The 17660-nt window shown below is 41.0% G+C and overlaps 1 protein-coding gene across 1 annotated transcript; it reads right to left on the minus strand.

Moving 5' to 3' along the window:
- Nucleotides 1-1750: 1750 nt before the first annotated feature.
- On the minus strand, nt 1751-5353 carry LOC109777192 (ras-related protein RIC1). Its single transcript, XM_020335835.3, has 8 exons — nt 5076-5353; nt 4555-4627; nt 3510-3557; nt 3361-3408; nt 3202-3273; nt 2962-3117; nt 2765-2868; nt 1751-2043 (listed from the first exon to the last, which is right to left on the minus strand). Exons 1-8 carry the CDS (start codon nt 5087-5089, stop codon nt 1947-1949), a joined length of 612 nt encoding a protein of 203 aa, XP_020191424.1. The 5' UTR covers nt 5090-5353; the 3' UTR covers nt 1751-1946.
- Nucleotides 5354-17660: the final 12307 nt, after the last annotated feature.

The following is a 17660-nucleotide window of genomic DNA, read 5'->3' on the forward strand; positions in this document are numbered from 1 at the left end:
TCATCAAAAGCTTATTTTAGGGTTTTCATCTCTTACTAGGTTTAGTAACATGGCTTGATGATCATAAGGCTCCGCACTAGTGGCGGGAGCGACATTAACTTTCTCTTGACACATAGTGACAATTCAAGCAAGCAAGCAAAATAAAATGTTTTTGTGTTTTTTTTTAACGAGACTAATAAAAGAAAATACAGGCAAATGAAAAATAGAACAAGTAAATGATAATGTGTATGAAGAAACCTTGAGTTGTTTGATAAATCTCCCCGGCAACGGCGCCAGAAATTATTTCTGCTACTTGTGAGTTGCGTTGGTTTTTCTCCGAAGAGGAAGGGTGAAACAATGTAGTAGCGGATAGTACTTTCCTCAGTAGAGAATCAAGGTTTATCGAACCAATAGGAGATTCATGCAAACAACCGTCGGCAGTACTTACACACACAAGAGCAGATAGTTGCACCCAACACGGGCAAGAGGGTTGGCAATCCCCTTATACTCATTAATTACAAGGATTAAATCTGATAGTAGTAGATAGCTAAATTGTAAATTAAAATAAAAGTAAATAAATTGCGGTAAGGCATTTTTTGTTTTAATAAATATGTTGACTAGACTCGGGGGGCCATAGTTTTCACTATTGGCATCTCTCAAGAACATAACATACGGTGGGTAAACAAATTATTGTTGGGCAATTGATAAAAAAACGCATAGTTATGATGTTATTCATGATATGATCAGTACATAGGCATTACGCCCATGACAAGTGGATCGACTACTGCCTGCATCTACTACTGTTACTCCACTTCGAGAGCACTCTCTATGCTTGCCACCTACTGGCGGACCAGGGGAAGGACAAAGGCAGGCGTCGCGCGTCCGCTGCATGTCCCTGCTACAAACACGGCCTAAATTTAGGCCTGGAATGGGTCACACGCGGTCAAAAAGCGGACGCGGGTCCGTTTGCGTCGGCGCGTTGGACCGTCTTTTATGTCCGTTTCGACTTAAACGAACACCCGCGAACAGTTTGAGTCGGCGTTTTGGAGTTGCTCTTGTTGACGTATAATGTGCTACCTAGTCTCTTTCATCAGATCGGTCTTTTGGTTGCATTGGCTAGAGCATGCACTTCTACAGCTCTTACCCCCTGGTTTGTCCTACTCTTGTTGCGTTGTATGCATGTAGTCGCCAGCCCTTACGCCCAGGGGTCGGAGGGCGAGGCGTTGGGGCCAGCCAATACCGAAGCGAGGACTAGGGATGTGCAGCGCCATGGCCATCGTTGCAGGTCTAGAGCAAGCAGCAGTTTTTTGTTAAGCCGCGCGATAAGAGAGGCGCATAAATAATGTGGAAAAACTGGATGGGCCGTAGTTATAGCCAGCCGTGGGAGACGCGACAGCAATGTTGAGCCATGCCACTGTCGAGCATGCATGCACTTAGGTTTTTATAGCAAGCTTTTGTGACACAGCCACGATAGCGGCAGCCATCGATCATCGGAGCTAGGCAGTGAATTTTATCAAAATGTACATTATATAACGGTGTTTACAGAAGGGAGATAGAGTATTTGCTGTTTAACAATCATCTGACAAGCAGGTACCAAACATAACAGCTGCAACGTAAGTGGTCTTCAAAAAGCAGCATTCCACGGATAGAAGCAAATATGTCTTCCCTGAGAATATAATGCCAGGTGAATTTATGATCGCTCATCGTCGCAATACAGTCACCAGCATTGAACTTCAAAGCATGGAGACATGAAACATTAACCAAACGAGGGTGAATAGTAAACGACACACATTAAAATAGCAATATTAACAGTCAGCTAAAACAGGCCACAGCATCTGCTGCACTGTTGTAGTTAGGGGACATGACACTTCTTCCAACAGACGGCATGATAGTAGTACACTTAATTTACAGGGGAAGAACAACCAATTGAGTTTTGCAAGAACACTACTGTGATCTTTGAGTGTTGATCAAGACGAGCAGCATCCGTTCTGCTGAGCAACAGGCTGACCCCGCATTTGCACGGTGGCAGGCTTGCTGGCATTTCCAGCCGGCTGGCTTGCCATCCTGTTCAAAAGAGGTAGCAAAGAGAATTAAGATTTAACGCCTATTATACACCTACTCCCTCCGTCCGAAAATAATTGTCATCAAAATGAATAAAAAGGGATGTATCTAGAACTAAAATACGTCTAGATACATCTCTTTTTGTTCTTTTTGATGAAAGTATTTTCAGACGGAGGGAGTACTATTCATGTAAATATAACAGAAGCAGATATAATGGTTACAAATCGGATTTACTGGCACTAGATTTAAACTACTGGCTTTCAAAATTTAGTACCTCTAAAATGGTGTTACTGCTGAGTCAGCATAACACTTGTAACTACTCCCTCCGTTTCTATATACTCCCTCTGTCCCAAAATAAGTCTCAACTTTGGGGATACTAACTTTTTTCCAAAGTTAGTACAAAGTTGACACTTATTTTGGGAAGGAGGGAGTATAAGATAAGTCGTAGAGATTTCAATACGTATTACATACGGATGTATATAGACATATTTTAGAGTGTAGATTCACTCATTTCGCTCCATATGTAGTCCATATTGGGATCTCTAAAAAGACTTATATTCAGGAACGGAGGGAGTACATAAGATGTATTTGATGAGCCAAATTGTTATCACTACAAGACTAACTTCCATGCATGTCTACTGTGTCCGTGTAACACTATTTTCATTCATATATATCCAGAATGGGTATGACAGCACAAGGTGTAGAATATGAATTGTATTGTCACCTGTTCTTTATCTCTGCGGCCATGGTCATAAATGCCTTTTCCACATTTGTTGCATCCTTGGCACTGGTTTCCAGGAATGGTATTCCAATCTCATCGGCAAGGGCCTGCAATCGGCATTCACAAGTATGTGATTTTAATAACTAATCGCATCACATGTAGGAACTACATACAAGGGTAATGGATGCACAAACAATTACCTTGCCAGCCTCGTAAGAAACCACTCTGCTCTCAGCTAGATCGCACTTGTTCCCCACCAAAAGCTTGTTCACATTTTCACTAGCGTACCTGTCGATTTCATTAAGCCACTGTTTGACGTTGTTGAAGCTCTCCTGGTCAGTCACATCATACACAACCTGTGCAACAGAAGGTACAATAATATGAATCATGGGTATTGATCTAGTCAAGATATATAATGACAAATGTTGAACAGAGCTCACAATGATGCCATGGGCACCGCGGTAGTAGCTGCTTGTGATGGTCCTAAATCGCTCTTGGCCAGCAGTATCCCACTGAAGGTTAAGAACATGTTGAAAAATCAGAGCTGAAACTTCTAACTTGTAAGGACAATGTAGAGCTTTCTACAATGGGTTACTTACAATTTGCAGCTTTATCGTCTTCCCATCTTGCTCAACGGTGCGGATTTTCTAACAAGTCAAAAGCAGTGAAAAATATATACAACAGGGGGCATGTGCGCATGCTATACAGAAAATTAACTTCATGTAAGCTCGCAAAGGAATCAACTTACGAAGTCAACACCAATAGTACTGATATAGCTCTCCAGATATGAATCATCCTGTAAATGTGGTCAGTAAGATCATCAGTTTCTTGCATCGGAAAAAAGGCTGAGCTAGTTCACAGAAGTTGATTCAGAATATCAACACTTGTCTAGAAGGTTTTGTGCTAGATGCTCTTTGATGAACACACTGAATGCTGCTAAAGATGAGAGAAATATGGAGAGCCTACAAAACTGTTGGTTTTTGCTAGTTTCCAGCAACTAGCGACACATGCTAGGCTCTGCTTACTTGACATTAACAATATAATATACTTCATATTGCAAATAATATCCTTAACTTGAGTACTGAATTAGTACATACTATGAGAGAGACGGAATAGACGAAACATTCGTAACTTGTCAAAAGGCAAATAATTACAATGCATTTTAGATTATTCACAAAATTTAGAAATTGATTTAATACTATATTTGGTTAGTAGTTTTCTCTGAAACTGCGGTGAGATCAAAGCCCAAGATAATGGTAAGTTTTCTAATTTTTTGCTAAATATAAGATAATGGCTGTCCAGCCAAGGGTAACATGCCGGCTGTGTTTGGTTAGCCCCCGACAAGCTCTGCATAAATTTTTGGTAAAGCCAAATGTGAGAATCTTCCAGCATTTGAAGTTGTTGTTTGGGTTCCACTTTCCAAACGGAATCAAATGGGTAAAGGAGTTGAATAAAACACAATGTAACGCGATCACTATTGTTTTTGCAAACCTTGTTCATAGCATGGCATCCCTAACAGTCATCTAGCACAGCAATGGCTACTATAAACTGACAGGGTAAATGGGCAGCAACAACAACAAGCAAGATCAAAAAATGGCTTACTAACCACTTTTGTGGTGTTCATCCCTGCTACAGATTCCTAACATTTGATTGATGGTAACTTGGTGCTTTGTATGAGAGGCGCATTCATTCAAATTAAGAAAAAGTATCTCTATGTTTTCTGGCGCCCTTCCACACTGCATCTACATGAAACAATTTTATTCAAAGAGATGGTAAAAAGGAGCAATCCTTACCGCAAACCTCAGCAGCAGGCAGGACTTCCCCACGCCCGAGTCCCCAATGAGCAGCAGCTTGAAGAGGTAGTCACTGCATAGTCACGCAAGCATCTCATCGCATCGTTTTGCACATCTAGACAAGCTAATAATACATGCTACTAACAAGTGGAAGTAACAACCCACGGAGAAGACACATCTAAACGAGACTAAAAAAGCCCCAACTTCTACAACTAGAAGCACTCGGTAGGGGCACCGAGATAACGGTGGCGTACGTAGGAGGCACAAATCCGGTGGGCCGAGACGAAGATGAGCGCATCCGAGAATCTGCTATCTCCGGCATGGATGGAACTTAATACAACTAGATCCGCGATCGTACAAGTGAAGTCCAGCGAGGGCGCAGATCCACGAGAGGAGCACGAATCGGTGGCCATCGGACACACCCGAGGGCGAGATCGGCCGCCTCCAAAACCCAACACTGAGAGATTCCATCCAGAACTCTAACAAGGTAGGTAGACGAGAGGGAGTGAGGAGGTCCGTACTATTCAGGATTCATGGCAGCGGACGGCGGCGGAGAGTTTCTAGGAGACGAGGCGGCAGGCGATTTCCCGGGAGGCGAAGGCGACGACCGAGGGAGAGGAAAGGTGAGAATTTGGGGAGAAGGTGGGGAGAGGAAAGGAGAGCGAATAAAAAAGGAGGGTCTCTGGGTTGTCGAGTGGGGCACGTCTCGTCTCGTGGAGTCCAGGCCACGGTCACACACGTAAACTCCACGACCACCCGGGGTGGTTTGTTTCGCCAGCTGGGCCTGCAAGTCTCCGCTCAGCCGGAACCACCTCGGCTTTGGGGTGGTCGGGCTAACGCCAACTCCACCACGCGACCTATTCTGTCGTCCCCGTCTCAACGGACAAACGAGACGGTCCAGCGCGAGAGCAAATGGACTTTTGTCCATTTTGTGTCCGCTTTTGACCCATCCGCGGTCCAAGTTTGCGCGTGTCCTCCCCTGGCCGCCCGTCGGTGGCACAGGGCGGGCCTTTTTCTATTCGCCCCCCTCCCTTCCTCTGGCCGCACCCCCTCCACTCTTCCCCACTCTTTCCCTTGCCGCCGCCGCCGTTGCCATTGCAGCCGTGCAGTTCGGACGCGCGCTCGCCCAGCTCCTTCCCCTCGGCGCCGCCCGTCGACCCAACCACGACCACCTGGTTTGCGCACCCGCCGGCCGGATTTGGGGCGGATCCGGTCGGTCTTGAGCTCGCCCGGCTGTGGGAGGCGGGCCGCGCCATGGACTGGCCGGGCACCTCGCCGGAAGGCCCTGGCAGGGCCGCAAGGCCACATGCAGGCAGTGGCTCCATCCCCAAGCTTAATATCCTACTCGTCCTCGAGTAGGTAAATGATAAAAACAGAATTTTTTATGTATAATGCTACCTATCATATTTAATTATTTATCCATGTAATTTTTTTATTGTGGCATGAATGTCCAGATCCATAAGATTCAAAACAAAAATTTAATATTGACATAAAAACAATAATACTTCAAGCATACTAATAAAGCAATTATGTCTTCTCAAAATAACATGGCCAAATAAAGTTATCCCTACAAAATCATATAGTCTGGCTATGCTCCATCTTCATCACACAAAGTATTAAATCATGCACAACCCCGATGACAAGCCAAGCAATTGTTTCGTACTTTTGATGTTCTCGAACTTTTTCAACTTTCATGCAATACATGAGCGTGAGCCATGGATATAGCACAATAGAATATGGTGGTTGTGGAGAAGACAAAAAGAAGGAGATAGACTCACATCAACTAGGCATATCAACGGGCTATGGAGATGCCCATCAATAGATATCAATGTGAGTGAGTAGGGATTGTCATGCAACGGATGCACTAGAGCTATAAGTTTATGAAAGCTCAAAAAGAAACTAGGTGGGTGTGCATCCAACTCGCTTGCTCACGAAGACCTAGGGCAATTTGAGGAAGCTCATCATTGGAATATACAAGCCAAATTATATAACGAAAAATTCCCACTAGTATATGAAAGTGACAACATATGAGACTCTCTATCATGAAGACCATGGTGCTACTTTGAAGCACAAGTGTGGAAAAAGGATAGTAACATTGTCCCTTCTCTCTTTTCTCTCATTTTTTTGTGCGCTTCTTTGGCGCCTTTTTTTGGGCATCTTTGGCCTCTCTTTTTGTGGGCTTCTTTGGCCTTTTTTTGGGCTTCTTTGGCCTCCTTTATTTTTTATAAAGTCCGGAGACTCATCCGAACTTGTGAGGGAATCGTAGCTTCCATCATCCTTTCCTCACATGGGACAATGCTCTAATAATGATGATCATCACACTTTTATTTACTTACAACTCAAGAATTACAACTCGATACTTAGAGCAAAATATGACTCTATATGAATGCCTCCGACGGTGTACCGGGATGTGCAATGATCTAGCATAGCAAATGTAATCAAAAGACGGACAAGCCATGAAAACATCATGCTAGCTATCTTACGATCATGCAAAGCAATATGACAATGATGGTGCGTGTCATAATAAAACAGAACGGTGGAAGTTGCATGGCAGTATATCTCAGAATGGCTATGGAAATGCCATAATAGGTAGGTATGGTGGTTGTTTTAAGGAAGGGTATATGGTGGGTTTAATGCACCGGTGAAAGTTGTGTGGTACTAGAGAGGCTAGCAATGGTGGAAGGGTGAGAGTGCGTATAATACATGGACTCAATATTAGTCATAAAGAACTTACATACTTATTGCAAAAATATATTAGTCATCAAAATGAAGTACTACACGCCTGCTCCTAGGGGGATAGATTGGTAGGAAAAGACCATCGCTCGTCCCCGACCGGCACTGATACGTCTCCAACGTGTCTATAATTTTTGATCGTTCCATGCTATTATATTATCCATCTAGGATGTTTTATATGCATTTATATGCTATTTTATATGATTTTTGGGACTAACCTATTAACCTAGAGCCCAGTGCCAGTTTCTGTTTTTTTTTTCTTTTTTTGAGTCTTACAGAAAAGGAATACCAAACGGAGTCCAATTTACCTACCAATTGTTGTGGATTTTTTATGGACCAAAAGAAGCCCCCAGAGTAAAAGAGTTGGGCCAGAAGAGTCCCGAGCCGTCCACGAGGGTGGAGGGCGCGCCCTACCCCCCTGGGCGCGTCCCCCTATCTCGTGGATGACTCGGAGACCCCCCTGACGTGAGACTGACGCCAAAAATTCCTATAAATACAGAAACCCCGAAAAGAAACCTAGATCGGGAGTTCCGCTGCCGCAAGCCTCTCTAGCCACCAAAAACCAATCGGGACACTGTTCCGGCACCCTGCCGGAGGGGGAATCATCACCGGTGGCCATCTTCATCATCCCGGCGCTCTCCATGACGAGGAGGGAGTAGTTCACCCTCGGGGCTGAGGGTATGTACCAGTAGCTATGTGTTTGATCTCTCTCTCTCTCTCGTGTTCTTGATTCGGCACGATCTTGATGTATCGCGAGCTTTGCTATTATAGTTGGATCTTATGATGTTTCTCCCCCTCTATCTCTTGTAATGGATTGATTTTTCCCTTTCAAGTTATCTTATCGGATTGAGTCTTTAAGGATTTGAGAACACTTGATGTATGTCTTGCATGTGCTTATCTGTGGTGACAATGGGATATTCACGTGATCTACTTGATGTATGTTTTGGTGATCAACTTGCGGGTTCAGTGACCTTGTGAACTTATGCATAGGGGATGGCACACGTTTTCGTCTTGACTCTCCGGTAGAAACTTTGGGGCACTCTTTGAAGTTCTTTGTGTTGGTTGAATAGATGAATCTGAGATAGTGTGATGTGATACGTCTCCAACGTATCTATAATTTTTGTTTGTTCCATGCTATTATATTATCTGTTTTGGATGTTTAATGGGCTTTAATATGCTCTTTTATATTATTTTTGGGACTAACCTATTAACTGGAGGCCTAGTGCCAGTTTCTGTTTTTTTGCCTATTTTAGTGTTTCGCAGAAAAGGAATATCAAACGGAATCCAAATGGAATGAAACCTTCGCGATTATCTTTCTTGGACCGAAAGCAATCCAGAAGACTTGGAGTTGAAGTCTGGAACGCCACGAGGCAGGAGGGCGCGCCCAGGGGGATAGGCGTGCCCCCCACCCTCGTGGGCCCCTCGTAGCTGCACCGACGTACTTCTTTCGCCTATATATACTCTTATACCCTAGAAACATCAGGGGGAGTCACGAAACCACTTTTCCACCGTCGCAACCTTCTGTACCCGTGAGATCCCATGATGGGGCCTTTTCCGGCGATCTGCCGGAGGGGGAATCGATCACGGAGGGCTTCTACATCAACACCATAGCCTCTCCGATGAAGCGTGAGTAGTTTACCACAGACCTTCGGGTCCATAGTTATTAGCTAGATGGCTTCTTCTCTCTCTTTGATTCTCAATACAAAGTTCTCCTCGATGTTCTTGGAGATCTATTCGATGTAATACTCTTTTGCGGTGTGTTTGCCGAGATCCGATGAATTGTGGATTTATGAACTTGATTATCTATGAATATTATTTGGTTCTTCTCTGAATTCTTATATGCATGTTTTGATATCTTTGCAAGTTTCTTCGAATTATCGGTTTAGTTTGGCCTACTAGATTGATCTTTCTTGCAATGGGAGAAGTGCTTAGCTTTGGGTTCAATCTTGCGGTATCCTTTCCTAGTGACAGTAGGGGAAACAAGGCACATATTGTATTGTTGCCATCGAGGATAAAAATATGGAGTTTATATCATATTGCTTGAGTTTATCCCTCTACATCATGTCATCTTGCTTAATGCCTTACTCTGTTCTTATGAACTTAATACTCTAGATGCATGCTGGATAGCGATCGATGTGTGGAGTAATAGTAGTAGATGCAGAATCATTTCGATCTACTTGACACGGACGTGATGCCTATATTCATGATCATTGCCTTAGATATCTTCATAACTATGCGCTTTTCTATCAATTGCTCGGCGGTAATTTGTTCACCCACCGTAATACATGCTATCTAGAGAGAAGCCACTAGTGAAACCTATGGCCCATGGGTCTCTTTAAATTATATTTCATCTCTTTTATCTACATTGCATCTCGTTTACTATTTTGCAATCTTTACTTTCCAATCTGTACAACAAAAATACCAAAAATATTTACTTTACTATCTTTATTAGATCTCACTTTTGCGAGTGACCGTGAAGGGATTGACAACCCCTTTATCGCGTTGGTTGCAAGGTTCTTGATTGTTTGTGTAGGTACTAGGTGACTTGTGCGTTGTCTCCTACTGGATTGATACCTTGGTTCTCAAAAAACTGAGGAAAATACTTACGCTACTTTGCTGCATCACACTTTCCTCTTCAAGGGAAAACCAACGCATGCTCAAGAGGTAGCATGATGCATATAGTATAATCATACCCGAGGATACTTGTGGTGACATTGGAGTATCTAGGTGACATTAGGGTTTTGGTTGATTTGTGTCTTATGGTGTTATTCTAGTACGAACATTAGGATAGATCGAACGGAAAGAATAGCTTCGTGTTATTTTACTACAGACTCTTGAATAGATCAATCAGAAAGGATAACTTTGAGGTGGTTTCGTACCCTACAATAATCTCTTCGTTTATTCTCCGCTAGTAGTGACTTCGGAGTGACTCTTTTTGCATGTTGAGGGATAGTTATATGATCTAATTATGTTATCCTTGTTGAGAGAACTTGCACTAGTGAAAGTATGAACCCTAGGCCTTGTTTCGAAGCATTGCAATACCGTTTGTGCTCACTTTTATCATTAGTTACCTTGCTGTTTTTATATTTTCAGATTACAAAAACCTATATCTACCATCCATATTGCACTTGTATCACCATCACTTCGCCGAACTCGTGCACCTATACAATTTACCATTGTATTGGGTGTGTATGGGACACAAGAGACTCTTTGTTATTTTGTTGCAGGATTGTTTGAGAGAGACCATCTTCATCCTACGCCTCCCACAGATTGATAAACCTTAGGTCATCCACTTGAGGGAAATTTGCTACTGTCCTACAAACCTCTGCACTTGGAGGCCCAACAACGTCTACAAGAAGAAGGTTGTGTAGTAGACATCAAGCTCTTTTCTGGCGTCGTTGCCGGGGAGGCTAAGTAAGCGGCATTAACACCCCGTCAACTAAGCTCTTTTCTGGCGCCGTTGTCGGGGAGGTTAGTGCTTGAGGGTATATCTTTAGATCTTGCAACCGAATGTTTTTGTTTCTTGTTTTATCACTAGTTTAGTCTATAAAAGAAAACTACAAAAAATGGAATTGAGGGTGCCTCATATGCTGCATCTTTTTAATGTCTTTCGTGAAAATAAGGATTCTGATAATTGTGCTCAAGTGTTAGAAGAAGAATGCATTAAAATGTTTGGCACTGTATATTTGAATGATGAGTATGATTGCAATGTTGTTAGTATGAATTCTTTGAATATCCATGATTCTAATGATATGCAAAGCCACAAGCTTGGGGATGCTATGTTTGATGAAGATGATATTTTTAGTCCCCCAAGTTTTGATGTGCAAATTTATTCTGATGAAAGCATGCCTCCTATCTATGAAAATTATTGTGATGAGATGTATGCTATAAAGAATAATGATAACCATGAAACTTGTCATCTTGATTTTAATTTTCAATTGGATTATGCCTCACATGATAGTTATTTTGTTGAGTTTGCTCCCACTACTATTCATGAGAAGAAATTTGGTTATGTGGAGAGTGATAAAAATTCTATGCTTGCAGATCATGAAAAGAATGCTTTATGTGATGGTTATATTGTTGAATTCATTCATGATGCTACTGAAAATTATTATGAGGGAGAAATATATGCTTGTAGGAATTGCAATAATATCAAGTTTTCTCTCTATGTGCTTAAAATCTTGAAGTTATGCTTGTTTTGCTTTCCTATGCTAGTTGATTCTTGTTCCCATAAATTGTTTGCTCACAAAATCCCTATGCATAGGAAGTGGGTTAGACTTAAATGTGCTAGTCATATTCTTCATGATGCTCTCTTTATGTTTCAATTCTTATCTTTTATGTGAGCATCATTGAAATCATCATGCCTAGCTAGGGGCGTTAAACGTTAGCGCTTGTTGGGAGGCAACCCAATATTATTTTTGTTCTTTGATTTTTGCTCCTGTTTAGTAATAAATAATTCATCTAGCTTCTGTTTAGATGTGGTTTATGTTTTAATTAGTGTTTGTGCCAAATAGAACCTTTGGGAAGACTTGGGTGAAGTCTTTGCGATTTTGCTGTAAAAAACAGAAACTTTTGTGCTCACTATATTAGCTATGATTTTTTACAGAAGAGTGATTTTAAGTTGATTCTTTTTGCAGATGATTAATAGACAAATTACTCACGTCCACCAATTTATCTCAGAATTTTCGGAGTTCCAGAAGTATTCGAACGAATCAGATTTTTACAGACTGTTCTGTTTTTGACAGATTCTGTTTTCTATGTGTTGTTTGCTTATTTTGATGAATCTAAGAGTAGTATCGGAGGGTATGAACCATAGAGAAGTTGGAATATAGTAGATATTAAACCAATATGAATTTAGAATGAGTTCACAACAGTACCTAAGTGGTGATTTATTTTCTTATACTAACAGAGCTTACGAGTTTTCTGTTAAGTTTTGTGTTGTGAAGTTTTCAAGTTTTGGATAAAGATTCGATGGACTATGGAATAAGGAGTGGCAAGAGCCTAAGCTTGGGGATGCCCAAGGCACCCCAAGGTAATATTCAAGGACAACCAAGAGCCTAAGCTTGGGGATGCCCCGGATGGCATCCCCTCTTTCGTCTTCGTTCATCGGTAACTTTACTTGGAGCTATATTTTTATTCACCACATGATATGTGTTTTGCTTGGAGCGTCATTTTATTCTCTTTCATTTTGCTTGATGTTTGAATAAAATACCAAGATCTGAAATTCTTAAATGTTAGAGAGTCTTCACATAGTTGCATAATTATTCAACTACTCATTGATCTTCACTTATATCTTTCGGAGTAGTTTGCCATTTGCTCTAGTGCTTCACTTATATCTTTTAGAGAACGACGGTGGTTTTATTTTGAAGAAATTAATGAACTCTCACGCTTCACTTATATTATTTCGAGAGTCTTTTATAACAGCATGGTAATTTGCTTTGGTTATGAATTTAGTCCTAATATGATGGGCATCCAAGAGGGATATAATAAAAACTTTCATATAAAGTGCATTGAATACTATGAGAAGTTTGATTCTTGATGATTGTTTTGAGACATGAGGATGGTGATATTAGAGTCATGCTAGTAGATTAATTGTGAATTTGAGAAATACTTGTGTTCAGGTTTGCAAGTCCCGTAGCATGCACGTATGGTAACCGTTGTGTAACAAATTTGAAGCATGAGGTGTTTATTTGATTGTCTTCCTTATGACTGGCGGTCGGGGACGAGCGATGGTATTTTCCTACCAATCTATCCCCCTAGGAGCATGCACGCAGTGCTTGGTTTTGATGACTTGTAGATTTTTGCAATAAGAATGTGAATTCTTTATGACTAATGTCGAATCCATGGATTATACGCACTCTCACCCTTCCACCGTTGCTAGCCTCTCTAGTACCGCGCAACTTTCGCCGGTACCATAAACCCACCATTTACTTTCCTCAAAACAGCCATGCAACTTTCCACCATTCCGTTTATTATGACACGCTCCATCATTGTCATTGCTTTGCATGATCATGTAGTTGACATCATATTTGTGGCAAAGCCACTATTCATAATTTTTTCATACATGTCACTAGATTCATTGCACATCCCGATACACCGCCGGAGGCACGCATATAGAGTCATATTTTGTTCTAAGTATCGAGTTGTAATCCTTGAGTTGTAAATAAATAGAAGTGTGATGATCATCATTATTAGAGCATTGTCCCGTGTGAGGAAAAAAAGAGAGGCCAAGGAAGCCAATGAAAAAAAAGAGTGGCCAAAGAAGCCAAACAAAAAAAGAGAAAAAGAGAGAAGGGACAATGCTACTATCCTTTTTCCACACTTGTGCTTCAAAGTAGCACCATGATCTTCATGATAGAGAGTCTCTTATTTTGTCACTTTCATATACTAGTGGGAATTTTTCATTATAGAACTTGGCTTGTATATTCCAGCGATGGGCTTCCTCAAAATGCCCTATGTCTTCGTGAGCAAGCAAGTTGGACGCACACCCACTTAGTTTCTTTTGTTGAGCTTTCATACATTTATAGCTCTAGTGCATCCGTTGCATGGCAATCCCTACTCACTCACATTGATATCTATTGATGGGCATTTCCAAAGCCCATTAATAAGCCTAGTTGATGTGAAACCATCTTCCTCTTTTTTGTCTTCTCCACAACCACCATTCTATTCCACCTATAGTGCTATGTCCATGGCTCACGCTCATGTATTGCGTGAAAGTTGAAAAAGTTTGAAAATACTAAAATATGAAACAATTGTTGGCTTGTTATCGGGGTTGTGCATGATTTGAACATTTTGTGTGACGAAGATGGAGCATAGACAAACTATATGATTTTGTAGGGATGAACTTTCTTTGGCCATGTTATTTTGAGAAGACATAATTGCCTTCTTAGTATGCTTGAAGTATTATTATTTTTATGTCAATATTAAACTTTTGTCTTGAATCTTTCGGATCTAAACATTCATGCCACAATAAAGAAAATTACATTGATAAATATGTTAGGTAGCATTCCACATCAAAAATTCTGTTTTTATCATTTACCTACTCGAGGACGAGCAGGAATTAAGCTTGGGGATGCTTGATACGTCTCCAACGTATCTATAATTTTTTATTGTTCCATGCTATTATATTATCCATCTAGGATGTTTTATATGCATTTATATGCTATTTTATATGATTTTTTGGGACTAACCTATTAACCTAGAGCCTAGTGCCAGTTTCTGTCTTTTTTTCTTTTTTGAGTTTTACAGAAAAGGAATACCAAACGGAGTCCAATTGACCTGCCAATTTTTGTGGATTTTTGATGGACCAAAAGAAGCCCCCGGAGTAAAAGAGTTGGGCCAGAAGAGTCCCGAGCCGTCCACGAGGGTGGAGGGCTCGCCCTACCCCCTGGGCGCGTCCCCCTATCTCGTGGACGACTCGGAGACCCCCCTGACATGAGACCGACGCCAAAAATTCCTATAAATACAGAAACCCCCGAAAAGAAACCTAGATCAGGAGTTCCGCCGCAGCAAGCCTCTGTAGCCACCAAAAACCAATCAGGACCCTGTTCCGGCACCCTGCCGAATGGGGGAATCATCATCGGTGGCCATCTTCATCATCCCGACGCTCTCCATGATGAGGAGGGAGTAGTTCACCCTCGGGGCTGAGGGTATGTACTAGTAGCTATGTGTTTGATCTCTCTCTCTCTCTCTCTCTCTCTCTCTCTCTCGTGTTCTTGATTCGACACGATCTTGATGTATCGCGAGCTTTGCTATTATAGTTGGATCTTATGATGTTTCTCCCCCTCTATCTCTTGTAATGGATTGAGCTTTCCCTTTGAAGTTATCTTATCGGATTGAGTCTTTAAGGATTTGAGAACACTTGATGTATGTCTTGCATGTGCTTATCTATGGTGACAATGGGATATTCACATGATCTACTTGATGTGTGTTTTGGTGATCAACTTGCAGGTTCAGTGACCTTGTGAACTTATGCATAGGGGTTGGCACACGTTTTCGTCTTGACTCTCCGGTAGAAACTTTGGGGCACTCTTTGAAGTTCTTTGTGTTGGTTGAATAGATGAATCTGAGATTATGTGATGCATATCATATAATCATACCCGAGGATACTTGTGGTGACATTGGAGTATCTAGGTGACATTAGGGTTTTGGTTGATTTGTGTCTTAAGGTGTTATTCTAGTACGAACTGTAGGATAGATCGAACGGAAAGAATAGCTTCGTGTTATTTACTACGGACTCTTGAATAGATCGATCAGAAAGGATAACTTTGAGGTGGTTTCGTACCCTACAATAATCTCTTCGTTTGTTCTCCACTATTAGTGACTTTGGAGTGACTCTTTTTGCATGTTAAGGGATAGTTATATGATCTAATTATGTTATCCTTGTTGAGAGAACTTGCACTAGTGAAAGTATGAACCCTAGGCCTTGTTTCGAAGTATTGCAATACCGTTTGTGCTCACTTTTATCATTAGTTACCTTGCCGTTTTTATATTTTCAGATTACAAAAGCCTATATCTACCATCCATATTGCACTTGTATCACCATCTCTTCGCCGAACTAGTGCACCTATACAATTTACCATTGTATTGGGTGTGTTGGGGACACAAGAGACTCTTTGTTATTTGGTTGCAGGGTTGTTTGAGAGAGACCATCTTCATCCTACGCCTCCCACGGATTGATAAACCTTAGGTCATCCACTTGAGGGAAATTTGCTACTGTCCTACAAACCTTTGCACTTGGAGGCCCAACAACGTCTACAAGAAGAAGGTTGTGTAGCAGACATCAGCCACTCATAAGGAAGACAATCAGTAAATAAATCATGCTCTGACTTCATCACATAACGGTTCACCATACGTGCATGCTACGAGAATCACCAACGATTATTTCTACCAATCCACAATTACTCACTAGTATGACTCTAATATCACCATCTTTATATCTCAAAACAATCATAAGGAATTAAACTTCACATAGTATTCAACGCACTTTATATGAAAGTTTTTATTATATCCCTCTTGGATGCCCATCATATTAGGACTAAACTCATAACCAAAGCAAATTACCATGTTGTTTAGAGAGACTCTCAAAGTAATATAAGTGAAGCATGAGAGTTCAACAATTTCTATAAATAAAGCCACCGTCGTGCTCTAAAAAGATATAAGTGAAGCACTAGAGCAAAATTGCCTAGCTCAAAAGATATACGTGAAGCACATAGAGTATTCTAATAAATTCACGATTTATGCGTGTCCCTCTCAAAAGGTGCGTACAGCAAGGATGATTGTGGCAAACTAAAAAAGCAAAGACTCATATCATACAAGATTCTCCAAGCAAAACACATATCATGTAGTGAATAAAAATATAGCCTCAAGTAAATTTACCGATAGACGAAGACGAAAGAGGGGATGTCATCCGGGGCATCCCCAAGCTTAGATGCTTGGCTGTCCTTGAATATTACCTTGGGGTGCCTTGGGCATCCCCAAGTTTAGGCTCTTGCCACTCCTTATTCCGTAGTCCATCAAATGTTTACCCAAAACTTGAAAACTTTACAGCACAAAACTCAATAAGAAAACTCATGAGATCCGTCAGTATAAGAAAATAAATCACCACTTTTTGGTACTGTTGTGAACTCATTCTTTATTTATATTGGCGTAATATCTACTGTATTCCAACTTCTCCATTGTGATGCTCGGATAATTAAGCTACAGTAACCTTCTGCTAATGATGCCAGGTCATCACTCTTACTGTTGCTAATCATCGGTTGATCCAAATAGCAATACAAATTCAAATTCAATTTAAAGTCAGAAATTTAAAGTTCTCATAATGTCGAAACAAAAATGTTCAAACTGTGCGAATTAATTCATAAGTATTATTTGTGAAGAAACCACGATTTTATAGAAGGTTTTAATTGCACTAAAATATTTGAAAACAATGACATTAACAATTAATTAAATGCCTTTCCGTTTATGAAAAATTCAAACAAACTCGAAAGCCTCCCAAACTAGTTTGTGGCAGTGCTAGTTGATGCAAGGTATTTATGTGGCCAAGTCCCACTTTTTTTACAAAATACCGTTGCTAGCTAAAAGAAAATGCAAAAGAAAAGAACAAATGAAAGACGGAAAAAAGGAGAAAACAACAGGACTCCCCCCTCACTGGGTGATACGTCTCCAACGTATCTATAATTTTTGATTGTTCCATGCTATTATATTATCAACCTTGAATGTTTTATATGCATTTATATGCTATTTTATATGATTTTTGGAACTAACCTATTAACCTAGAGCCCAGTGCCAGTTTCTGTTTTTTTCCTTGTTTTTGAGTTTTGCAGAAAAGGAATATCAAACAGAGTCCAATTGACCCGAAACTTTACGATGAT

The sequence above is a fragment of the Aegilops tauschii genome, chromosome 3, assembly GCF_002575655.3.
Source record: "Aegilops tauschii subsp. strangulata cultivar AL8/78 chromosome 3, Aet v6.0, whole genome shotgun sequence".
NCBI classification, from domain to species: domain Eukaryota; kingdom Viridiplantae; phylum Streptophyta; class Magnoliopsida; order Poales; family Poaceae; genus Aegilops; species Aegilops tauschii.